Source organism: Chiloscyllium punctatum, chromosome 30, assembly GCF_047496795.1.
Source record: "Chiloscyllium punctatum isolate Juve2018m chromosome 30, sChiPun1.3, whole genome shotgun sequence".
NCBI lineage: Eukaryota > Metazoa > Chordata > Chondrichthyes > Orectolobiformes > Hemiscylliidae > Chiloscyllium > Chiloscyllium punctatum.
Genome location: NC_092768.1, coordinates 28,481,045 through 28,506,630, shown reverse-complemented (window position 1 = coordinate 28,506,630; position 25,586 = coordinate 28,481,045). Strand labels below are relative to the sequence as shown.

The 25,586-nt window shown below is 45.7% G+C and overlaps 1 protein-coding gene across 3 annotated transcripts in view; it reads left to right on the top strand.

Annotated features, from left to right (window-relative positions):
• LOC140455354 (polypeptide N-acetylgalactosaminyltransferase 3-like) overlaps positions 1–25,586 on the top strand; it is a 37,411-nt gene that overhangs the window by 4,615 nt on the left and 7,210 nt on the right. For all 3 annotated transcript variants that reach the window (XR_011952823.1, XM_072550142.1, XM_072550143.1), the window contains exons 2-10: positions 4,674–5,101; positions 7,305–7,477; positions 9,973–10,122; positions 12,857–13,091; positions 14,272–14,389; positions 19,284–19,484; positions 21,439–21,570; positions 23,535–23,627; positions 25,168–25,320. Coding sequence is in view for 2 of the 3 variants with exons in the window: in XM_072550142.1 (XP_072406243.1) it covers positions 4,680–5,101; positions 7,305–7,477; positions 9,973–10,122; positions 12,857–13,091; positions 14,272–14,389; positions 19,284–19,484; positions 21,439–21,570; positions 23,535–23,627; positions 25,168–25,320 (1,677 nt within the window). In the remaining variant the exon portion in view is untranslated. The remainder of the gene's footprint in view (positions 1–4,673; positions 5,102–7,304; positions 7,478–9,972; positions 10,123–12,856; positions 13,092–14,271; positions 14,390–19,283; positions 19,485–21,438; positions 21,571–23,534; positions 23,628–25,167; positions 25,321–25,586) is intronic.

Below are 25,586 nucleotides of genomic sequence, written 5' to 3'. Positions count from 1 at the left end.
GGCAGATCAGACGCTTGGTAAAATTGTACCAGTCAAGAGTGTGTCACTGAAAAAGCACAGCAGGCCAGGCAGCATCCGAGGAGCAAGGGAATCAATATTTTGGACATAAGCCTTCATCAGCATTAGTGCAGGAGAGAGAGAGAGAGAGAGAAAGGAACTGACACAGCAGTGAACCTGCACAGTTACTGCCTTTGCTGTTTGAATTCATGTATCACTGGCCGTCAGAGTGTGTCTGGTATAATTAACAAACAGTGAAATTCCTTGGAGGAACCTGTTCGGGAGAGGTCACAGCACAGAAACAGAAGTAAATATTTAAGCGTGGCCTTACCAGTAAGTCTGCAGTAGTGAGTAGAGGGAGTTCTTTCGAGATTATATGTTTTATTGAGATATGTCTCTTGATTAAACTTAAAATATAAGCTATTAAATTTAACTGGAGCAGTGTTTTGTAGAAGAATAAGACGGTGCTATTTTCTGGGTCTGCAGATTGTGGAGGAGCAAAAATGGCCTTTAGTACAGTGATATGCTGTTCTTGTTGAATGTGGAAGTTTAGGGAGAGTTTACGGATTCCTGAAGATTACAACTGCAATAAATGCTGTTGGTTGCGAATCCTATCAGATTGAATGGATTGGTTGGGGAGACAATTCGAGGCAATGAGGAATTTAAAAGAGCAAGGGGATGTGATGGATGGCAGCTATAGGAATGGGGGACAATTCGCAGATACAGTCACAAAGAGGGATTATCTCCAGGAAGGGTAAGAGAGATAGGCAGTTAGGGCAGGAGTCTTCTGTGGCTATCCCCATTTCAAACAGGTATGCTGTTTTGGAAAATGGAGGGGTGATGAATTCTCAGGGGAACGTAGCATGAACAGCCAAGTTTCTGGTACTGAGACTGGCTCTAATGCAATAAGGGGTACATCGGGTTCCAAGAGATCAATTGTTTAGGGGACTTTCTAGTCCGAGGTACAAACAGACGTTTCTGTGGCCAGCAGCGAAAAATCAGTATGGTGAATTGCTTGATCAAGGATTTCTCAAAGAGGGTGCAGAATGTTCTCAAGGGGGAGAGGGGCCAGCTGGAGGTCATTGTACACATTGGAACCAATGACATAGGAAGGGAAAAGGTTGAGATTCTGAAGGGAAATTACAGAGAGTTAGGCAGGAGTTTAAAAAGGAGGTCCTCGAAAGTTGTAATATCTGGATTACACCTGAAGGGATGAGCTAGTGAGAGTAGGAATAGGAGGATAGAGCAGATGAATGCATGTCGAGGAGCTGGTGTCTGGGAGAAGGATTCACATTTTTGGATCATTGGAATCTCTTTTGAGGTAGAAGTGATCTGTACAAGAAGATTTGCTAGAACTGCTAGGGAGGATTTAAACTAGTAAACTGGAGGGATGGGACCCAGGGAGATAGTGTGGAAAGAGATCAATCTGAGACTGGTACAGTTGGGAACAGAAGTAAGTCAAACAGTCAGGGAAAGCAGGGACAAGGTAGGACAAATAAATAAAACTGCATTTATTTCAATGCAAGGTGTCTTAACAGGGAAGGTAGATGAACTCAGGGTGTGGTTAGAAGCATGGGACTGGGATATCATAGCAATTACAGAAACATGGCTCAGGGATGGGCAGGACTGGCAGCTTAATGTTCCCGGATACAAATGCTACAGGAAGAATAGAAAGGGAGGCAAGAGAGGAGGGGGATTGGCGTTTTTGATAAGGGATAGAATAACCGCTGTACTGAGGGAGGAGATATTCCCGGAAATACATCCAGGGAAGTTACTTGGGTGGAACTGAAATAAGAAAGGGATGATCACCTCAAAGCGATTGTATTATTGAGCCCCTAATAGACAGTGGAAAATTGAGAAACAAACTTGTAAGGAGATCTTAGCTATCTGTAAGAATAATCGGGTGGTTATGGTAGGGGATTTTAACTTTCCAAACATAGACTGGGACTGCCGTTATGTTAAGGGTTTAGATGGAGAGAAATTTCTTAAGTGTGTACAAGAAAATTTTCTTATTCAGGATGTGGATGTACCTGCCAGAGAAGGTGCAAAACTTAACCTCTTGGGAAATAAGCCAGGGTAGATGACTGAGATGTTAGTGGGGGAGCACTTTGGGGCCAGTGACCATAATTCTATTAGATTTAAAATAGTGATGGAAAAGAATAGACCAGACCTAAAAGTTGAAGTTCTAAATTGGAGAAAGGCCAATTTTGACGGTATTATGCAAGAACTTTCAAAAGCTGTTTGCAGGTAAAGGGACAGCTGGAAAATGGGAAGCCTTCAGAAATAAGATAACGAGAATCCAGAGAAAGTGTATTCCTGTTCGGATGAAAGGAAAGGCTGGCAGGTATAGGGAATGGTGGATGACTAAAGAAATTGAGGGTTTGGTTAAGAAAAAGAAGGAAGCATATGTCAAATTTAGACAGGATAGATCGAGTGAACCCTTAGAAGAGTATAAAGGCAGTAGGAGTATACTTAAGAGGGAAATCAGGAGGGCAAAAAAAGGGACATGAGATAGCTTTGGCAAATAGAATTAAAGAGAATCCAAAGGGTTTTTACAAATACATTGAGGGCAAAAGGCTAACTGGGGAGGGAATAGGGCCCCCCAAAGATCTGCAAGGTGGTCTTTGAGCTGCAGGAGATGGGGGAGATACTAATCGAGTCTTTTGCATCAGTGTTTATGGTGGAGAAGGACATGAAGGATATTGAATTTTGGGAAATAGATGGTGACATCTTGAAGAATGTCCATGTTGCAGAGGAGGAAGGTACTGGATGTCTTGAAACGTATAAAAGTGTATAAATCCTTGGGACCTGATCAGGTGTACCCTAAAACTCTGTGGGAAGCTAGAGAAGTGATTGCTGGGCCTCTTGCTGAGATATTTCTAGCATTGATATTCACAGGTGAGGTGCCAGAAGACTGGAGGTTGGCTAACGTGGTGCCACTTTTTAAGGAAGGTGGTAAGGACAAGGCAGGGAACGATAGACCAGTGAGCCTGACGTCAGTGGCAGGTAAGTTGTTGGAGGGAATCCTGAGGGATAGGATGTACATGTATTTGGAAAGCAAAGTACTGATTAGGAATAGTCAATATGGCTTTGTGCGTGGGAAATCATGTCTCACAAACTTGATTGAGTTTTTGAAGAAGTATCAAAGAGGATTGATGAGGGCAGAGCAATAGATGTAATCTATTTGGACTTCAGTAAGGTGTTCAATAAGGTTCCCCAAGGGAGACTGATTAGCAAGGTTAGATCTTACAGAATACGGGGAGAACTAGCCATTAGGATACAGAACTGGCTTGAAGGTAGAAGACAGAGGGTGATGTTGGAGGGTTGTTTTTCAGACTGGAAACCTGTGACCATTGGAGTGCCACAAGGACTGGTGCTGGGTCCACTGCTTTTCCTCATTTATATAAATGATTTGGATTTGAGCAGAAGAGGGATAGTTAGTACGTTTGTAGATGACACCAAAATTGGAGGTGTAGTGGACAGCAAAGAAGGTTACCTCAGATTACAACAGGATCTTGACCAGATGGGCTAACGGGCTGAGAAGTGGCAGATGGAGTGTAATTCAGATAAATGCGAGGTGCTGCATTTTAGGAAAGCAAATCTTAGCCCACTTAATGGTAAGATCCTAGGGAGTGTTGCTGAACAAAGTACAGGTTCATAGCTCCTTGAAAGTGGAGTCGCAGGTAGATTGGAGAGTGAAGAAGGCATTTGGTATGCTTTCCTTTATTGGTCAGAGTATTGAGTATAGATTTTGGGAGGTCATGTTGCGGCTGGTTAGGCACTGTTGGAATATTGCGTGCAATTCTGGTCTCCTTTCTATGAAAAGATGTTGTGAAAGTTGAAAGGATTCAGAAAAGATTACAAGGATGTTGCCAGGGTTGGAGGATTTGAGCTAAAGGGAGAGGCTGAATAGGCTGGGGCTGTTTTCCCTGGAGCATCGGAGGCTGAGGGGTGACCTTATAGAGGTTTACAAAATCATTAGGGGCATGGACTGGATAAGTAGACAAAGTCTTTTATGTGGGGTTGGGGAGTCCAGAACTAGAGGGCATAGGTTTAGGGTGAGAGGGGAAAGATATGAAAGAGACCTTTGGGGCAATGCTTTCACGCAGAGGGTGGTACGTGTATGAAATGAGTTGGCAGAGGAAGTGGTGGAGGCTGGTACAATTGCAACATTTAAAAAGCATTTGGATGAGTATCTGAATAGGAAGGGTTTGGAGGGATATGGGCCGGGTGCTGGCAGGTGGGACTAGATTGGGTTGGGATATCTGGTCGGCAAGGACGGGTTGGACCGAAGGATCTGTTTCCATGCTGTACATCTGTATGACTCTGGGACTCCTGATGGAGGGCTTATGCCTGAAACGTTGATTCTCCCACTCCTTGGATGCTGTGCTTTTCCAACAGCACATTCTCGACTCTGATCGCCAGCATCCACAATCCTCACTGTCCCTTAAAATAATAACTGGTACCTCCATGACAACAGTGAGGACTTTTTGAAATGCGTTGACTCTGTTTAAGCTTTATGGGAGGTCCTGCTGCACAACAGTAATAATTACATAATATTTATACATGCAAATTCAATGGCTCCCTCAGATTGGGCCAGGAAATTTCTTTTTTGAAAAGCAAAATGCACCAAGTGGTTAATTCTGACACTGGTTTGTTTTTTTTATGTCACTCAGGAAGGAATGGCTTGGCGAGTGAAAATAGTTTCACTTCAGAAGTTCACGGTGGTTCTGACCACCTGTACCCTCGTCCTGTTTCTGGCGTACTGTCTATCCAAAATGGCTGTGACAGAGTGGTCAAAGGAAGAGTCACAGGTGGGCACTACCTTCATCCTTCCCAAGGCCCCCAGCAGAAGACCAGCCAGCGTCGACCGGCGCTGCCCACCCGGGTACTACTCCGAGGTGGAGCTAGGGCCTGTTGTGGGGCGGCGCCAGGAGGACCTGGGCACACCGGGTGCCCAGGGAGGTGGTCTGGTGCTGGATGGCCTCAGCTTCAAGGAGGCGACCGAACGGTCCATTGGTTTCCAGAAGCACGGCTTCAACGTCTTTGTCAGCGACAGGATCTCGATACACCGTGGACTGGGACCTGACCCCAGACCTCCAGAGTAAGGACTTGCGTTGGCATTGGGCGGTGGGTGGGTGGGAATGTCCCTGTGCCTGGGCAGTTGCCAGCCAAAGTTGGAAGGAGGTGATGGGTAGCTCAGCAATGTCAATGTCAATATTGCTAGGGTCTCAATTGAATCAGCAGTTAATGCCCGCCACCCACTTCCAGTTAAATATTTATAGATTTTGCTGCCGGTCAGGCTTATGTGTTTATAAAACCTCCCCCTTCTACAGATGGAGGATCCATCTCCTTTTCCGATGCAAAACCACTCCCAGATGCTGTCATTTATTGTATTTGGTTATTTTTGCTCACTTTTCACCCCATTCTGTGAGTCATGGCCCTTACTCAGAATCACAGAGTCATACAGCATGAAAACAGACTCTTTGGACCATATCGTCTATGCCGACCATAATCCCAAACCTAAAAAAAAGGTTGTTCTGCTACAATGTGAAACCTGTGTTCCCCTGCGACCTCGTGCTACAGAAAATCACACTATGGAAAATCGCTACAGAAAATCACGCTCTAGTAGATCACAAATAGAAAATTGCTATGCCCGTTCAGTATTCACATTATCCAAACAATGTCCACAATTCGTCAATCGTGTTGTAGCCAGTTCACGCTAATGAAACGTGCATTATAGCAGAACGACCTGTCGTCCCACCTGCTTGCACTTGGCCCATATCCCCAGCAAAGACTTTTTATTCACGTACTTATCCAAATGTCATTAAACATTGCAACTGCACTGTCCTCTGGAAGTTCATTCCACGCACAAACTGCTGTCTGTGTAAAGAAGTTGCCTCTCTCATGTCTTTTTAAAATTTTTCTCATAGAGTCACAGAGATGTGCAGCATGAAACAGACCCTTCGGCCCAACTCGTCCATTCTGACCAGATGTCCTAAATTAATCTAGTCCCATTTGCCAGCTCTTGGCCCATATCACTCTAAACCCTTCCTATTCATATATCCATCCTGATGCCTTTTAAATGTTGTATTTGTACCAACGTCCACCACTTCCTCTGACAGCTCATTCCATACCTGCACCACCCTCTGCATGAAAAAAGTTGCTCCTTAGGTTCCTTTTAAATCTTTCCCGTCTCACCCTAAACCTGGTCTTTCTAGTTCTGGACTCACCCATCCCAGAGAAAAGACCTTGTCTATTTACCCTGTCAATGCTCCTCATGATTTTATAAACCTCTCTAAGGTCACACCCCAGCCTCCAACACTCCAGGGAAAACAGCCCCTGCCTATTCAGCCTTTCATTATAGCTCAAACCTTCCAACCCTGGCAACATCCCTGTAAATCTTCTCTGAACTCTTTCAGATTTCACAATATCCTGTCGGAGGGAGACCAGAATTGCACACAATATTCCAACAGTGGCCTAACCAATGTCCTTCTTTGCTGTCCACTACATTTCCAATTTTGGTGTCATCCGCAAACTTTCTCCTCTCACCTTAAAAATGTCCCGTAGTCTTGAAATCCCCCAACCGAGGGAAAAGACATCTGGAATTCATCCTATCTATGCCTCTCATGATTTTATAAATCTTAGTGACATCACCCCTCAACCTCCTAAGCTCCAGTGAAAAAAGTCCCACCCTAAACAGCCTCTGCTTATAACTCAAACCCTCCAGTCCTGCTGGGTAAATCTTTTCCGAAACCTCTCCAGCTTAATAGTATCCTTCATATTGAACTTGTATTCTAACCTGTTTCATGTTTAACATGACCCTTTGAAATATGAATTCCTTCTTCTAAATGTCAGAGAATCTTGCAGACAGCTCTCTGAACCAATCTTGCGAACCTTAGCTATACACTCTTTGAAGTAAGGACAGTCGGGAGCCTTATGATTGCACATTGTACTCCAGCGTGGTCTCACCAAAGCCCTATGCAATTGTAGCTAAAGATCCTTGCTGTTGAATTCTCTTACAATGTGGGCCAATGTGTCATTTGGCAAATTACCTTCCCAATTATTTGCTGTACTCGATACACATGAGAACTCCCAGATCCTCTGATCACAAGTCTATTGGGGAAATCTGAATGGAGACCCGAAGCTCGAGGAATAATTGCATGATGTTCTGCTGCTTGGAAAAGAATTTAAAGGTGGCATTGGTAAGTTTGAGGAAATCTAGTTAACTGATGGTGAGAGGGAGAAATGAGAGACACTCTCTCTGATTTCTTGACCAAGTTCTGTTTCTTTACCACCCGCCTCAGGTGTATCAGTCAAAGGTTCAAGCGTTGCCCTCCCCTGCCGCCCACTAGTGTCATCATTGCCTTCCATAATGAGGCCTGGACTACATTGCTGCGGACTGTGCACAGCGTTCTCTACACAGTCCCCGCCCTGGTTCTGAGGGAAGTGATTCTTGTGGATGACGCCAGCACTGAAGGTCAGAATTCAATGGCTTTTTAGTATCGTTTTGAGATCAAACCCATCCCTCAGAAACGTGTGCATTGCTGTAGCGCCTCTGAACCTGTGGAAACATCCCGCGGCCATTCATAGAAGGAACACCAGGCGGTTTTTGATGGAGAGTCGTACATGAGGGAGATTCTGGGACAGGTGACCAAGGGTTCCATCGGGGTTTTACAAAGGAGAGAGAGAGAGAGGTAGAGATGTTTAGGGAGGGAATTTCAGACCTTATTCCCAGGCATGGCTCCCAGGCGGAGCGATTAAAGTCATGGATGCTGGACCAGTCAGAATTGAAGGATACCTCAGACGGTTGCAGGCTGAGTGGAGATTACGGTGAGAGAGAAACGGCTAAGGTCTTGGAGGGATTTCTGTGAAAGCATGAGAATGGTATGTTTAAGTCATTGCTAAAAATCGCACAACACCAGGTGAGAGTCCAACAGGTTTAATTGGAAGCGCTAGTTTTCGGAGCGCTACTCCTTCATCAGGAGGGAGGAGCAGCGCTTTGAAAGCTAGTGCTTCCAATTAAATCTGTTGGACTCTCACCTGGTGTTGTGTGATTTTTAACTTTGTACACACCAGTCCAACACCAGCATCTCCAAATCATAAGTCATTGCTGTAGCCAACATAGGTTGGGGTAACAGAAGGAAACTGGACCTGGTGTGAGTTGGAATCTGGGCAGAAGAGTTTTAGTTGAGATGGGGTTCATGATAACTGTGAGGTTGTTAGGAGAACACTGGGATAGTTGAGACTGGAAGTCACAGAGGCATCTGGTTAAATACACCACCAGATTTAATAACAAGAGGAGCAGATCAGAAAGGTATAACAGGTATCACAGTTTGAAGATGGACCACATCCTGATTCCAGGTTAGTGTTTGGAGATGTTTCCTTTCCTGGAAAAGGATGCTACTGCAGAACAGCCTGCCATCTTCCCTAATCCCTTTTATTCACTTGTGGGGAGTGGGTGTCACTGGCCGGGACAGTCCCTCCTTATTGTATTTGAGAAGGTGATGGGGGGCAGCTTTCTTGAACTGCTGCAGTCTGTGGACCTACAATACGGTTAGGGAGGGAATTCCAGGAGTTTGATCCAGCGACAGTAAAGAAACAGATACATTTCCGCGTCAGGATGGTGAGTGGCTTGGAGGGGAACTTGCACGTGGGGTGGTGTTCCCGTGTATCTGCTGCCCTTATTCATCTAGATGGAAATGGTCGTGGAATTGGAAGGTGCTGTCTGAGGGTCTTCTGTAGTGTAACTTGGAGATAGTACTCACTGCTGCTCCTGAGCATCGGTGGTGGAGGGAGTGGATGTTTGTGGAGGTAGTGCTAATCAAGGGGGTTGCTTTGTCATGGATGGTGCTAAGCTTCTTGAGTGTTGTTGGAGCTGCACCCAACCCAAGGGAGTATTCCAGCACATTCCTGACTTGTGCCATGACAGGCTTTGGGGAGTACGAGGTGAGTTACTTGCTGCTGTATTCCTCACCTCTGATCTGCTCTTGCCGTCTCTATTTATATTCTGAACTTCTGCTGATTCGTTGAATCCTTTCAGCTGAGTGTTGCACCAGATTCTGACCCGGGGCGTTGATTGCAAATTAGTACATGGATGGGTATATGAATAGGAAGGGTTTAGAGGGGTATGGGCCAAGTGCTGGCAAATGGGACTAGATTAGATTAGGATATCTGGTCGGCATGGACAGGTTGGACGGAAGGGTCTGTTTCTGTTTAGTCTAGAGGGATGATGAAAAAACCACCCAAGGACCCCAGACTCTAAAAGCTATCCCTGATTTTTGCTGGAAAAGGATGCGGTGGCTGAGTGGGTGCACTCTGATTCAGAAGCTCTTGAGTTCAATGACTTGAGTGGAACAAAGCAAATTGTGTGCTCAGTGCAGGCCTGAGGGTGTGCTGCCTCATCAGAGGAGCCATCTTTCTGATGATATGTTATCCCAAGGCCGTGTCTGCCATCTCACGGTGAGTGTCAGAGATTCCGCGGTGACTGTCGTGTGTGCTGGAGGTTTCTCTGCGGTGTTCTGCCCAACCATCATCCTTCTGTAAAATGGAGGATCTGGCCACATGCCCTATTGCTGTTCACGCTGTGTGAATTGGCTGCAGTCTTACTTAGCCTGCAACAGTGACTGCAGTTCGAAAGCTATTCATTGTCTGTGTGAATTGCTTCGGGATGTCCTGACGTAATGAAAAGCACGACACAAATGCGGATTCTTTGTCTGTATCGCTCACCAACCGAGAGGGGGGGGTGAAACGGCTGTTCAGTGGAGTGTCTCCTGGTTGGTTAACAAACCGTGCAGCCGTTTTCGGGTTGGTGTGGGAGTGTTGGTTCAGTGAGGAGGATGGGCAACCCAAGGTGACCAACAGCCAAAGTGTGTCTGGGTTTGGGGAGACGGTATGTTGGGGTTGGGCACAAATCCCCAGGGGTGCGTTTCGTCAGAGTTATCAAGTATAACGGCACCACGTTCTCGCTTGCAGTCTACCTGAAGGAACAGCTAGACAGTTACGTCAAGGATCTCCCGGGGGTTAAGGTGGTCAGACAGCTGAAGAGGAAAGGATTAGTATCTGCCAGGTTGCTGGGGAGCTCTGTAGCGACAGGAGAGGTCCTGGCCTTCCTCGACTCGCACTGTAAGTACGAACGCTTGTGCTTTCCTTCTGTTCACCCGACACCCCTGTGGCCTTATCCACGTTTTTTGGCCTTTTCCCTGATCCTTCACCCTCTCAGAGAGTCATAATGTTGCACAGCACAGAAACATACCCTCCGGTCCAACCCGTCCATGCCGATCAGATATCCTAAATTATTCTAGCCCCATTTGCTAGCACCTGACCTATATCCCTTTTAACCCCTCCTATTCATATATCCATCCAGATACCTTTTCAATGTTGTAATTGTACTAGTCCATCACTTCCTCTGGCAGCTCATCCCATACACATGCCACCATCTGCGTGAAAAAGTTGCCTCTTGGGTCTCTTTTATATCTTTCCCCTCTCATCCTAAACCTATGCTCTCTTATTCTGGACTCCTGCACCCCAGGAAAAAGACCTTGTCTATTTATCCTATCCATGTCCCTCATGATTTTATAAACCTCTATAAGGTCCCGACTAACTTTTCCAGCTGCTGTGAGGTCTGGCCGAGATCTGTGCTTTAGCAACAGCTTCCAGAAAAGGAAGTCAATGTATTCACGTGCCGAGTGGCATTCACAGACTGTCCCAGTGGCTGTGTGGCCATGAAGCTTAAAAGGAATATTGGCCATTATTGCAACGGCCAGCTATGCTGCACTGTTTAACTGTTGGCCTGTCAATCACCAGCCCGACACGCCTCTTCCTATTGGATTTGGTCACATGGGTGAACAAATAATGTGCTAAATGCCCACCCATTATTCGTTCTCGACTCACTTTATGTGTTAGAGGATTTTACCTCAATGGGGGAGTATGCCCCTCCCCTAAGTGCATTTTCTATGTAATTAATTTATGATTTTCTCCCCCCTGTTGTTTGATTAACGATTGTCATTGAAGCACACAGAGGCTGGGAAGTGTTAAAGTTACAATTGGGCAGCACAGTGGTTAGCACTGCTGCCTCACACCTCCAGGGACCCCAGTTTGATTCCACCCTTGGGCCATTGTCTGTGTGGGTTTTCTCCGGGTGCACCGGCATCCTCCCACTGTCCGTAGATATGCAGGATTGACCGTGGGAGATTGGCCATGGTGTCCAAGGATGTGCAGGCTAGCTCTGTTACCCACTGGAAATGCAAGGTTACAGGGATGGGTAGGTCTGGGTGGGTAAGCCTGGCTCTTTGGTGGGTCAGTTTGGACTCGATGGCCTGCCTCCACACTATAGAGATTCCATGATACACAGGCCATTTCTCAGTTGAATGCATTGGACTGCTGTCTTGTTGTTTAGAATCAAACAGCTTACTGCAGGCAGCATTCCCAATTATGGAAAGCTGTAAAAGAGAGACTGTTTTTCAACCGATCTTGAAATTAAACAAACTCGCCGGGCTCTCTGGTTGCTATCTCATAGAATCACAGAGATGTACAGCATGGAAACAGACCCTTCGGTCCTGTAGAAAAAGCACGTTGCCAGTATCTTAGGGTTGTCTTCATTGATGGCTGATGCTCACTGAGAGTGGGACAAACAAATTGTTGCAAATTCCATTCAAAATTTATCGAACCCACGCGCAGTCTGCACGTTTGATTCTTGCTGGGGTACAGGAGGCTTGTTGCATCTCTCGTTTAATCGATCCACAAAACCCAACATCATGTACGGGTAGACTTGTGCAAGCAAGCACACAGCAAATATCTCACGAGACTGGTGCTCAATGGAGTGAAGAGAAAGTAAACTCATTAATTGGTCTGCTCATTTATTCATAAAAATGCACATTGTCTATTTTGACTGATAGCAAGATGCCTTATTTTTCAGAAAGCTGCCCCGTGCCTGAAAGTGCCTGAGGTAGAGGAATGAAATGCGGCCCTTCCTGTGAAAATGTTAAACGCCCCTGCACTAGAAAATGGAAGGGGAAGGGTGGTAATATGGACGGGGTGTAATGTGGACATTATACTAGAAGGGTGAGGTATTGGGAGATTGAGGAATCATGGGAGAGGTGCTCAGAGGGCAAGATGTCAGGAAGTCAATGAAATGTGGGTAAGGAATCGGGGACAGGTCAAGGTACTCTGAGGGTATGGAGTTATGGCTGAGGTGTTATGGGAGGGTAAGGAATCAAGGTGAGGTACCAGGATACAATGGGGTAAATCAAAGAGTCACCACAATATGGAAACAGACCATTTGGCCCCGTTGAATGCACATTGACCCTCTGAAGAGCATCCCACCCAGACCCACCCTTCTACCCTATCGCTGTAACTCTGCATTTCCCATGGTTAATCCACCCAGCCAGCATGCTCTGGGCAACTTAGCAGAGGCAATCCACCTAATCTGCACATCTCTGGACCGTGGGAGAAACCCAAGTAGACACAGGGAGAACGTGCAGAGACACAGACAGTCGCTTGAGGGCAGAATCGAACCTGGGTCCCTGGCGATGCGAGGCAGCAGTGCTAACCACTGAGCCACTGTGTCACCCAAATCGGGATTCAGTAAACATATCCAGTGGCTCGAGGTACCCTTCAGTACCGGGCAGGGGACATCACACTTCAGTCGGGGACTTGGGCAAGGAGCTACACAGGGGCCATTGATTTGTGTCCCCAACCTGTTGAGATGGTGAGTGTTTCAGGTTTGGGGGCGGTGTGAGGTACCAGGATGGTATGGTACTGGGAGGGGGAACTTCTTCCACCTCCTCCCCCCACCCCCCACCGTCCCTTGTTGTCCCGTGTCAGAGCCGCTGAGTGTGCCTTTCCTTCCTCCCCGTAGGCGAATGTTTCGACGGCTGGCTGGAGCCCTTGCTGGCCCGAATTGTGAAGCTGGAGCAGGTGGTGGTCAGCCCACAGATCACCTCCATCAACCTGCACACGTTTGAGGTGGAGAAACCGTCTGCAGATGAGCACAACCACTCCCGTGGCACCTTTGACTGGTCACTGTCCTTCAACTGGGAGGAGCTGCCCGCGTACGAGAACGATGCCAGGAAGGATGAGAGCTTCCCTTTCAGGTCAGCGGCGACCAGCGTGGGGAGAGTGGAGGGGGGAGTTCCCAACCCTCTCTCCTCTTTCACCCCCTGTCCGGTTTGTGTTTTTTTTTTCATTCATTCACAGACAGAGGTCCCGGCCTCGAGCCCGTACCCTCGACCGATGCGTCAGAGCAAATCCACAGGAGCTTCTCTGTCTGTGGCACGCTGTGGCTTTGGAGTCAGAAAGTTCCAGCTCCCACCTCAGGCATTCAACCTTTGAGCTGACCCCTTCAGTACGTGACAGAGGGAGTGCTGCACAGTCAGGGGTGCCCCTTTTCCCGTTGTGCTCATAAAAGAAAACTGCTGTTTCGAAGAAGAGTCAGGAGAGTTCTCCCTGATGTCCAGGATTTGTTCTTCATCCAGCATGGTCTCCCTCCTATTGTCAGGATGCTGTGGAACCTGAAAGGGTTCAGAAAGGATTGACAAGGATGTTGCCAGGGTTGAAGGGTTTGAGCTGCAGGGGGAAGGCTGAATAGGCTTGGGGCCATTTTCCCTGGAGCGTCAGAGGCTGAGGGGTGACCTTACAGAGGTTTACAAACTGACGAGGGTTATGGATAGGGTAAATAGACAAGATCTTTTCCCCGGTTTGTGGGAGTCCAGAATTAGAGGGCATAGGTTTAGGATGAGAGGGGAAAGATGTAAAAGAGATCTAAGGGGCAATTTTTTCACGCATAGGGTGGTGTGTGTGTGTGGGATGAGCTGCCAGAGGAAGTGGTGGAAGCTGGTACAATTGCAGCATTTAAAAGGCATCTGGGTGGGTATATGAATAGGAAGGGTTGAGAGGGGTATGGGCCAAATGCTGGCAGGTGGGACTAGATTAATTTAGGATATATGTTGGGCATGGACGAGTTGGACCGAAGGGTCTGATTCTGTGCTGTACATCTCTATGACTCTGAATAGAAACAAAATCAGAAATTGCTGGAGAAGCACAGCAGGCCTGGCAGCGTCTGTGGAGAGAAAGCAGAATTAATGTTTCGGGTCCAGTGCCCCATTTTCAGAACCCCCTTTTATTTCTGATTTCCAGCATTTTTGTTCTTTGATTTTTTTTTTGTTCGTTTTGAATGGCTTTGTGAAACTGATTGCCTTTTAGAACAAAATAGTTTGACACAAATTGAGGTTCATCAATCAGGTACGCAAAATGTTATTGCTTTTTATTTTGCAGGACACCAGTAATCTCTGGCGGACTTTTTGCTGTTTCTAAAGCCTACTTTGAACACATTGGGACCTATGATCCCCAATTGGAGATATGGGGTGGAGAAAACTTGGAGCTGTCTTTTCGGGTAACGTAAGCCTCTGTAAATAAGACAAAATTAACACCTCTGTATCATCTCACAACATTGCTCAAACACGTGGAAAGTGAACATGGTGGAATCTCATGACGCTGATTAGCATTAGATACTTAAAGTGACCTTGTACTTGCTGACGTTTATTGGTGCCTGGTCCCAAACTTTTAAAAATTACTTTCTTGTTTTCAAATCCTTCCATGCCCTCACCTCCCCTATCTCTGTAACCTTCTCCAGAGCTACACTTCTTCCAACTCTGGTCTCTTGTGCATCCCTGAATTCCTTCACCCTCACCATTTACTGCCTGTGAGTTGTGCAGTGATGTCTCTAAATATTTCTGGCACTCTCCTCTTCTCTTCCTGATTATATTATTATAATAAACAAAGACTTGGGTGTACAGGACACATTCTCAAAATTTGCAGATGGCTCAAAGCTTCAAAATATTGAGAACTGAGAGGAAGACATTCATCAGACTTCAAGATTTTTGGTACAACAACAGGGCAGGATTTATATAATAAATAGTCAGGACTTGGATAGTGTTGTAGAACAGAAGGACCTGGACATTCAGGTACATGATTCTTTGAAATTTGCGTCACATATAGACAAGGTGGCTCAAAAGATATTTAGCACGTTTGCCTTCATTGCTCTGTCCTTTGAGTATGGGAATTGGAAAGTCGTGTTGAAGTTATACAGGACATTGGTGAGGCATCTTCTGGAATACTGTGTCCAGTTCTGGTTTCCCTGTTATCGAAAGGATATTGTTAAGCTGGAGAGGGTTCTGAAGAGATTTATCAGGATGTATGGAAGGTTTGAGTTAGAGATAAAGGCCAGGACTTTTTCACTGGAGTGCAGCAGGTGCTGCAAGTGTAGGATTTCAAGACAACGGGTCACATTTTTAAGGTGAAAAGAGAGAGACTTAAAAAAAAAGACATGAGGGGTAAATCTTTTACACAGAGGGTGGTTCACCTGTGGAATGAACTTCCCGGAGAAGTGGTGGATGTGGGCGCTGTTACAATGTTTAAAAGTCCCTGAGATAAATACAAGAATAGGAAAGGTTTGGAGGGATATGGGCCAGGAGCAGGCAGGTTGGGCTAGTTTAGTTTGGAATTATGTTTGGCACGGACTGGTTGGATCAGTATGACTATGACGCTAAGATAAAGGCAGGCGGGTGGAACTGGCAAATATGTGACAGATTAAGTTTATGTAGTGAAGTGTGAAGTGATTCCTTTTGAAAGGAAGATCAGGACAAGCAATACAGAATACAGGGTGCGATTCTAAATGGAGCAAGGGAGTTGACAGCATTATGTGCGTAGATCATTGGAGGTGGCAGGACAGGTTGAGAAAGCAGTTGGAAAAGCAAATAGGATCCTGGGCAGCACAGAAACAGAGACAGCACAGAAAAGCAAGAAACTCGCAATGAGCCTTTGTAAAACCCTAGTTCAATCTAAAGTGAAGTAATGTGTCCAGTACTTGGATCACACTTCAGGAGAATTGTGCGAGTTTTAGTGAGGGTGCAGAAAATATTGAGGAGAGCGGTTCCAGAGTTGAAGGACTTGGGTTACATGGACAGAAGCTGGGGTTGTATTTCCTCTCAGAGCAGAGAAGGTTGAGGGACGATTTACTTTGCTCAAAACCACAGGCTAGGTCTAGCTAGAGTAGATAGAGTCGCAGGCAGATAGGATAGTGAAGGAGGCATTTGGTCTGCTTTCCTTTATTGGTCAGAGTACAGGAGTTGGGAGGTTATGTTGCAGCTGTACAAAACATTGGTTAGGCCACTTTTGGAGATGGCATGCAGTTCTGGTCTCCTTCCTATCGGAACGATGTTGTGAAACTTGAAAGGGTTCAGAAAAGATTTACAAAGATGTTGCCAGGGTTGGAGGATTTGAGTTATAGGGAGATATTGAACAGGCTGGGGCTGTTTTCCCTGGAGTTTTGGAGGCTAAGGGGCGACCTTATCGTTGTTTATAAAATCATAAGGGGCATGGATAGGATAAATAAACAAAGTCTTTTCCCTGGGTTGGGGGAGTCCAGAACAGGAGGGCATAGATTTAGGGTGAGAGGGGAAAGATTTAAAAGGGACCTAGGAGGCAACTTTTTCACGCAGAGGGTGGTATGTATATGGAATGAGCTGCCAGAGGAAGTGGTGGAGGCTGGTGCAATTACAGCATTTAAAAGGCATCTAGATGGGTATATGAATAGGAAGGGTTTAGAGGGATATGGGCTGGGTGCTGGCAGGTGGGACTAGATTAGGTTAGGATATCTGGTCAGCATGGACGAGTTGGACCGAAGAGTCTGTTAATGTGCTGCACCTCTCTCTGACTTAAGATAATGATGTCAAGGCAGCATGAGGAAACTGTTTCTGCGCGGTGATGTGGGATACAATTATAGGAATGAGGAGAAGGAGTAGGCCACTCGTTGAGCCAGCTTCACTACCCTGTAAGATCGTGACTCCATATTCCAGGCAAAACCCGATAACCTTTCAGCACCCCCCGTTGCTTATCGAGAACCTGTCTACCTTTCTTAAAAATACTGAAAGATGCTGCTTCCATTGCCTTTTGAAGAGGAGGTCCACGGTGAACAAAAGAAATGTCCTCATCCCTGTCTTAAATGGGCGCCTCTTATTTTGAGATGATGTTTCAAAGCGCCTCGTTCTAGGTATCCCCACATGAGGGAACATCATCTCCATGTCCACCTGTCTTACTCTCTTAAACCACAATGGATGAGTCTAGCGTTTCCAACCTTTCCTCACGAGACAACCATAACTGCTCCCAATGCATTTGCATCCTCCCGCACCTTAATTGAGAAGAACGATACTGTAAACAGTATTCCAGATGTGGTCTCACCAGTGCCTTGTGTAACCTCTTTTCAAATTCACTCCATTGCTAATACTGAGGTCTTATAGCGAAGGAGCATCCAAAGTAATATTAGGAGTTCCATGTTTTTGACCCAGTGACACTGAAGGAACGGTATTGCACTCCCAAGTCAGGACGGTGTGCGGTTGGAACGAAGGTTGGATGGTGTTCCCATGCCTCTGTCCTTCTAGATGGTGGAGGCTGTGGGTTTGAAAGGTGCAGTCAGTGGAAATCAGTACCGAAGCATACTTCTGAATATTCCCTACTTCTGGATTCAACACCCCAAACAATAAATGATAATATTCTATTTGCTTCCCTCATTACCTGCAGTACTTACATACTCAACATTTGTGATTCACACATCAGGACACTCGGACACCTCACTACTTCAATACTCTGCAATCCCTCACCATTTAGATGATATAACTCTTCCTGCCAAAATGAATAATTTCACATTCTCCTACATTATGCTTAATTTTTCAGGTCTTTGCCCACTCACTCACTTCATCAATCTATATCTCTTTTTAGCCACCTTATGTCCTCTTCATAATTTACTTTTCTATCTATCTATCTATCTGATATTGGCAAAATAAAAACCATAACTTCGATCTCTTTGTTCAAGTTATTTATATAATTCTTAAAGTGTTGAAGCCCCATTAGTGATCTCTGTGGCACATCATTTATTTCATCTTGCTGACAGAAAATTATCCACTTTCTGTTTCTTGTCCATCAGTCAATCTTCTGTCATGCCAATATATTATCCCTGAGACGATGGGTCTTCATTTTCAACAGTAACCTTTAATGTGATACCACATTAAACTTTTTTTGAAATCTTAAGTACAATCTAACCACCGATTCCCCTTTGTCCATGTTACATGTTATTTCCTTAAGAAAACTCCATTCTTTTTCACAAAACCATGATGACTCTGCCAGATTACATTGAACATTGTAATGACATGGCTAAACCCTCCTGCTTAATTTACACCAGCAATACAGAAAAGATTTATCCTGTGCAATAATCTGAAAATTCAAGAGGCCAAGAACTATTTAAAGTAAAAATTAACAACTTTATTTCTTAAAGCATAACAGAGAATAACTAATTAACGACAATTTACAACTCCTTCCTCTAACCTATCTTTTACCTTCTCTTCTACAGTACTCATCCAATAAAACCCCCGATTAAAATTTACCAAAAATTCAAGTTTTCAAAACCAGCCAGCTGTCGAATCTTCTATTTAGATCTTTCTGTGTCTTCTTTTCTTCTTCTTAAGAAAGATGTTTCACAGGTCACGCATCGATAAAGGTACCTTTATGAGAACTATTCTCTGGGCAGTCTGCAGATGTCATTGGTTTGGCAGTTCTCTTCCCAACTGTTCAATTTTCCCCAGTCCTAGACCTCCAAAGCATTGGATTCTGTCATTGGCTTTTAAGATTGCCAATATACTAAAGTCAAAAGTGATTGGAATTTGGTATTTTTTGGGGTATAATTTAAATTCATTGGCCCAATTCAAATATGTTTTGTCATTTCCACGCATTCCAGCTAATCTAACTTTTGACCAAGTGTTACATTGTTACCTTATTCAGAACACTTGGTACTGCCACGTAGTTCTGCTACCTCTCTTCAAGGTACAGTACACCCACATCTTCATAAATGCTCCGTTTTAACATCTTTAACAATGTCTTCTAATATCTTCTGTATGATAAGGGTTAAGCTAAGTCGCCTATTGTTTCCCACGTTCTGTCTCCATCCTTTTCTTTTGAGTAAAAAGGTTGCATTCACTATTTCTAGCGAATCGACCCTTCTCTGAATCTAGTAAGTTTTGCAAAATTAAAAGCAGTGCGTCAAATACTTCACTAGCCACTGGTATTTGTGTGTTCTTGTATTGTGTATCCTTTATCTCCCTGTCCGAAAGCTGAAAAAAACCTAACACCCAAAGATCATTTCGAAAACGGACCCAAATAAGCTGATGGCCACTTTCACCAAATGCCCTCCCACCTCCTTTCACCTTGACCATGACTAAATGTCTGCTCACTCACAGGTCTGGCAGTGTGGTGGGAAACTTGAGATCATACCCTGCTCTGTCGTGGGGCACGTGTTTCGCAGCGACACTCCGTACACCTTCCCAGATGGAGTGCAGGTCGTGTATCGCAACCTGGTGCGAGTGGCTGAGGTATGGATGGATGAGTACAAGAACATCTTTTACCATCGGATCCAGGAAGCAGCAGACATTGCGGAGAAGGTGACTTTCACTGAAGAAGTCAGGATCACATGGGGAACTCTGGCGTGGCTGGGGAAGACGTAAAGAGAGGACTCAGGGACATCTTTGGAGGAATTTTGAGAGCAGTTAATAATGGATGGGGAGGGAAAAAAAATATGGCACAGTGGCTAGCACTGTTTTCTCTCAGTGCCAGGGACCCAGGTTCGATCCCAGCCTCGGGCGACTGTCTGTGTGGAGTTTGCACATTCTCCCCCGTGTCTGTGCGGATTTTCTCCGGGTACTCTGCTTTCCACCCCCCCCCCACAGTACAAAGATGTGCAGGTTATGGTGGATTGGCTGTGCTACATTGTCCACAGTGTTAGGTGCATTAGGCAGACGGAAATGGGTCTGGGTGGGTTACTCTTTGGCGGGTCACTGTGGGACTTGTTGGGCTGAAGGGCCTGTTTCCACACTGTAGGGAACCTAATCTTAAGACTGAGTAATAGGGATGAACTGATTCCTTAGCCTACCCCACTCCCCCAATGGTCGCAACAAAGTTTGAATTTAAAAGGAAGGTGATATTGCCAGTTGTGTTTTACATCAGATACAAATCAGCTGGGTGCCTTTACTAACAAGTAAAGGACTAGTTTATTGCAAACAAGATTTATTCAAACAAAGATATGAGGATTATCAATAAAAGGTACAAACTGTGCAAATATAAACAGCAAATAAACACACACACACACACACACACACACACACACACACACACACACACACACACACACACACACACAAAATATCATGTCTGCAAAATCTAATCATAGACTACTGAGCATTAACTTAAAAAGTACCTTGGCCAAGTAAAGTTCAATTCCAAATAGAGAATTATTCACAGATTGTCCAAATGTCTGTAGCCAATGTCATTTTGCTCAATACCTGTCTGGAGACAGTGGTGCAGAATTTGAATAATCTTTTTTAGGAATCTTCTGCGTGTGGCAATGAGATCTTCCAGTCGGCTATCATCTCGCAGACTTTGATGAGAATGGTTTCATAGCAGAGGAGAAAGCAAAACTTCCCAAAGCTCCTGAGGCAAAATGTGTTTGATTATCTGTGTTCAAATCCAATAGCTTTATTCACCCACAAAATTCTGCAGAGTTGGTTTCTCCATCCAGCTGCTTGTGTTCTTTACAAATAAGTTATTTCTGTGGTATCTTTGCTTTTGGAAGTTGTTATTTTTAAAGAGTCCAAGATATAACACCTTCCAAAGCCAAAGGTATTCAATCAGTGATATTCTAAGTTAGTCTTTCCATTGACACATCTTCACAACACTTGGAAGTAGGGCTACCATAGGGAGTAGCTGAAGCAAGTAATATTGATGAATTTCTTGGGAATCTTGATAGGTATATGAAGGCAAAGGAACAGTGTGATATATAGACAGGGTGAAGATCACTGGGGAGAAAATGTGGGAAGCAGTTGGGCTGAACAGGACAGAGTTGGGATCAGCCAAGGTTAGGGCAAGGGTGGAACTCAGGCAAGTTAACATACAGTTCCAGTGAATAGTACAGCAAAGGGCTGAATGGCCTCCTTCCTAAGGGCTGCAGCCAAGCTATCTTGTATGTTGAACGTGCAGGACATTGCCGTGGCGAATCCAGGAGAAACAAGAGGTCATTAATAAAACAGTTGCGTTTCTTTGTTTATGAATGCTTTTGGTTAAACAGTTGTAAATTATAGTAAACCAGGCTGGACCAACAGTTAAGACTTGGGCTTGTTCTCCATTGGGTGAAGCTTGAGGGTGGACCCATTGGGCAACCAGCAGCAGAGAGCCAAGGAACCTAAGGTGAAGACTTAGTGGGACCAAGTACGGTCTCCTGTGGAGACCACAGAATGCCATTTCGGGAAGGATATCCACACCTTGGGCATGAGGGAGGAGACGCTGAAGGTTACAGTGGAGTAAAGGGCAGTAATCTGTGATCTCTCTCTCTCTCTCTCTCAGGGTTTGTTTGGTGATGTATCTGAGAGGAAACGGATCAGAGATAGGCTGCGTTGCAAGGATTTCACCTGGTACCTCAACAACATCTACCCTGAGCTGTTCATACCAGCCATCTACAAGACAACGAACCTATTAGTGAGTTGACTGACCCAGGATCGTTAACTCCTGAATGTTGGAAACCCCTGCAGCATGGTTTGTGGAAGCTCACTGTGTCAGTTCAAAACAACAACTTGCACTCATGTTGCCCCTTTAATGTCGCAAAATGTCCCAACAGCATAAGAAGTGACACTTGAGCCACAAAGGTGGATATTCAAACAGGTGACCCCAATACCATGTCAAAACTATAAGCTTCATAAAACCAGAACTAGTAGGTGCAGAAGTTGGCAGTCAGCCTATCAGTCCTGCTTCACCATTCAGAGAGATTTCAGGGAACGACAGGAAGGTGACAAAGTTTAGAGTTCAAGTTTCAGAGTCGAGGTCTCAGGCAGCTGTAGAGATGCCCGGGAATAGTGGAGCAACCGTGATCAGGGTAAGAGAGGGGGCCAGACTTAGGACACCATGGGAATTTCGGAGGGATTTGCGACCGGAGGAATTTACAGAATCACGGAGGGGGCTGAGGTCTCAGAGGGAATTGAAAACAAGGATAGGAAATTCAGAGTTGTCTGAACGGAAGCCTGGGTAGGACCAGTGGATGCAGTAGTTTGAGGGAGGAGCAGGGATCTTGGTGAGTTGGGATACAGGGGGCAGCAGAATTTGAGAGGAGTTAAATGGCTATAGAAGGGATGGAACGTGGTTGGCCGTGAGGGAATGCTTTGGAGTATTCAAGTCTAGGAGGCAACAAAGAAGGCCGTAGTGACAGGTTTGTATTGAAAGCAGACAAGAATGTGTTGTACAACGTAATGATTCATGACTTGTCCTGACTTGTCCTACCTGTCTATCTTCTTTTCCACCTATCCACTCCCCCCTCCCCACCCCCTCCCCCCCGACCTATCACCTTCATCCCTTCCCCTACTCTATGCTACTTTCTCCCCACCCCCCACCCTCCTCTCACTTATCTCCCCACCCTTCAGGCTCCCAGTCTGTATTCCTGATGAAGGGCTTTTGGCCGAAATGTCGATTTTACTGCTCCTCGGATGCTGCCTGAACTGCTGTGCTCTTCCAGCACCACTAATCCAGAATCCAATGATTCTGAAAGGGTCAGTGTTAAAATGGCATTAGCTCCACCCAATCTGGTGATGTAGCAAACACACAATCTTTGGGTAGAGAGACAGGAATTCTACCTGAGTACCTTAGGGAAAAAACGTACTCCCTACAACTCCTAAAAGTCCTTAGTAATTAAGCCCGACTAGCAATGCAAGTTGCACTCATTGTATTTTGTGACATCTTGTTAGCAAAGATGAGTGCCCCTTCTGTTTAGGTTCATCAAAGATCTGTCCTGTATCACTGATAATTAGTCAGGCCCTAGGTACAGTATAGACAAAGGAATAGACAAGAAACTACCTCAAACAGCTCCTTACTGTGTGCCACATATGGGCAGAGCAGGCAGCACATGAGTTCCAGCAGAGGCAAATACCACAGGACGACCAGAATTAGGATTCAAAATGGAGACCTTGCAAAGGGTTGAATTGTTTCTGGCGGAGATCACTGCATGCATCCCTACTCGAGAAGGTGGACAGAGCCCGGGCGTTGTTCCCAGGCTGATCTTCAGCCCTCTTGAGTGTCAAGCATGGCCCTCTGAGTACTCTCTTGGTCAGCTATTTGTACAAGTCCCACTCCAGAGACACACACACAAACTTGCTGTTGTACAAAGTGTGGCACATTCTTTCTTGTGAATAATAAAGGGAATGAAAGGATGAGTTTCATACCTTGAGGGAAATAATATGCTGTGCAAAGTGTCTGGGAGTCTTGCAAGGGCTTTGAGACCCTGGGTAGTTTGAGATTAACTGCATGTTAGTTTGAACATGTTAAGTCTGGAGCTTATAGGAATAGTGGAATATTTCAGCATAAGGACAAGTCAACTGTAAGTCTGCAGTGTGATTTCATACCAGGACCTCTTTCCTGCAGATATCTGTAACACTGTCACGTGTATTCCTTTGCAGCTGATGAACCAAGGGAACCAACTCTGCTTGACCATTGGACCAGCGAGAAGGTCCGTATTCATGAATTCCTGCGACAACCTCCAGGAGAATCAGGTAAACAAAGCCTGTGGGAGGCTCCCAGCAGGGGATGTCTGGACACTTGCCCAGTTACACTCTGGCCACCATCAGCCGCTCCCCAGCCATCCCTTTCTCGGAACCGGCCGGACTGGAAGGTTCTTGATGTAGTCTGTAGTGACCAATCACCAAATGCTGCTGAGTGGCCAACACGTCCCACTTGCCTGTAATGACCAATCACCAGAGCGGCTGTGTGGTCAACACTTGCCACTTGTTTGTAGTGACCAATTACCAGACGGTGCTGAGAGGCCAACACTGCCCACTTGTTTATAGTGACCAATAACCAGCAGTTGCTCAGCTCTCGAATCAGAAGATTGCGTCTGGTCGTGTGGATGAGCGGTCTGCGTCGCTGGATTAAGGTTCCAGTCTCTAAGGAGGTGTGGATTTGAGTTCCACTGTTGCCATTCATGCCTGTTATACTGCAGCGTGTTAAAGTTCAGCATTAAACGCTGTTGTGTTTCAGTTCAAAACTGAATCTGGGGGTGTGAGGGGCCCCTTCTGAGAAGCTTGAGCACACAATCCAGGTTGACTTTATTGAGGGAGTAATGATTTGGAGGTGTCTGTGTTGGACTGGGGTGGACAAAGTTAAAAATGACACACCACCAGATTATAGTCCAGCAGGTTTATTTGGGAGCACTAGCTTTCAAAGCGCTGATCCTTCATCAGGTGGTTGTGGAGCTGGACCATAAGAGACAGAATTTATTGCAAAAGATTACAATGATACATTGAACAAACCTAGATTTGTTAAGTCTTTCATTTTTTTTAGATTAGATTACTTACAGTGTGGAAACAGGCCCTTCGGCCCAACAAGTCCACACCTACCGCCGAAGCGCAACCCACCCAGACCCATTCCCCTACACTTACTCCTTCACCTAACACTAGCACTGTGGGAGGAAACCCACGCAGACACGGGGAGAATGTGCAAACTCCACACAGTCGGCCGCCTGAGCTGGGAATTGAACCCGGGTCTCTGGCGCTGTGAGGCAGTAGTGCTAACCACTGTGCCACCGTGCCGCCCACTATCTTTTAGAATGGTCTTGCTGGTTTCGGTTCTTTAATATGTAAATCCCAGAACTTCTTTTAAGTCGCATTCTCAAGGTAATTTTACAACAAGAGGTGACGCCTCAGCTCAGACAATGCTTGCAAGGTGTGAGTCTGACCTTACTGAGGGAGAACAGTCGGAAATCCCCATATGGACAGGACATGCAGCAAAGCTCCATCCACTCCCCTGTAAAAGTGGGAAGGGCCAAGACTGCTCCCAATGCTTTGGACAATGCTTATTCCTTAATCAGATAGTTAAAGAACAAACAGGTTATCTGCTGATTGCTGTCTGTGGGAGCTTCCTGTGTGCAAATTGGCTGCCGTGTTCCTTAATTTACAACAGCAGACTCTCTTCAAACAGGACTCACCCTGGCTGTAAAGGTTTTGCGCACTCTCGGGAAAACACAAACAATGGTATCGCAAAGTGGTTCTCACCCTGCTCACCACCTCTCTCTGGTTTCTGACTGCCCCCCCACAGTATTTTGAGTACACATTCCGCGGTGAGATCCTCGCCGACTCCGCTCGCCCCCTGTGCCTGCATGCTGGGATTACCATGGTGCTGCTGGTCAAGTGTGCTGCCGACCGACGGGTCAGCCATGTACCGTTGGCCCAGAAGTTCCAAATCAAACCGGTGAGTGTGAACTGTCCGGGAAGTGGGAAACAGCCGGCAGAGATAACGCAGGACACCCGTGACAGTTTGGGTGGTCTTTTGATCTGCAAACAGATTCCTTGATCAAACACAGTATTAAAGCTTTTCCCCTCATCCAGCAGTCAAGGTGAGGGGCTGGGGAGTGTAGAGCATTAGGGACATTTGCACTGAGCCATCGTGTGGTCAGACACTGTCCTTTTGTGTTCCAGGGACTGGAGATTGGGGATTTGTCAGGGCAGTGGGTCAGA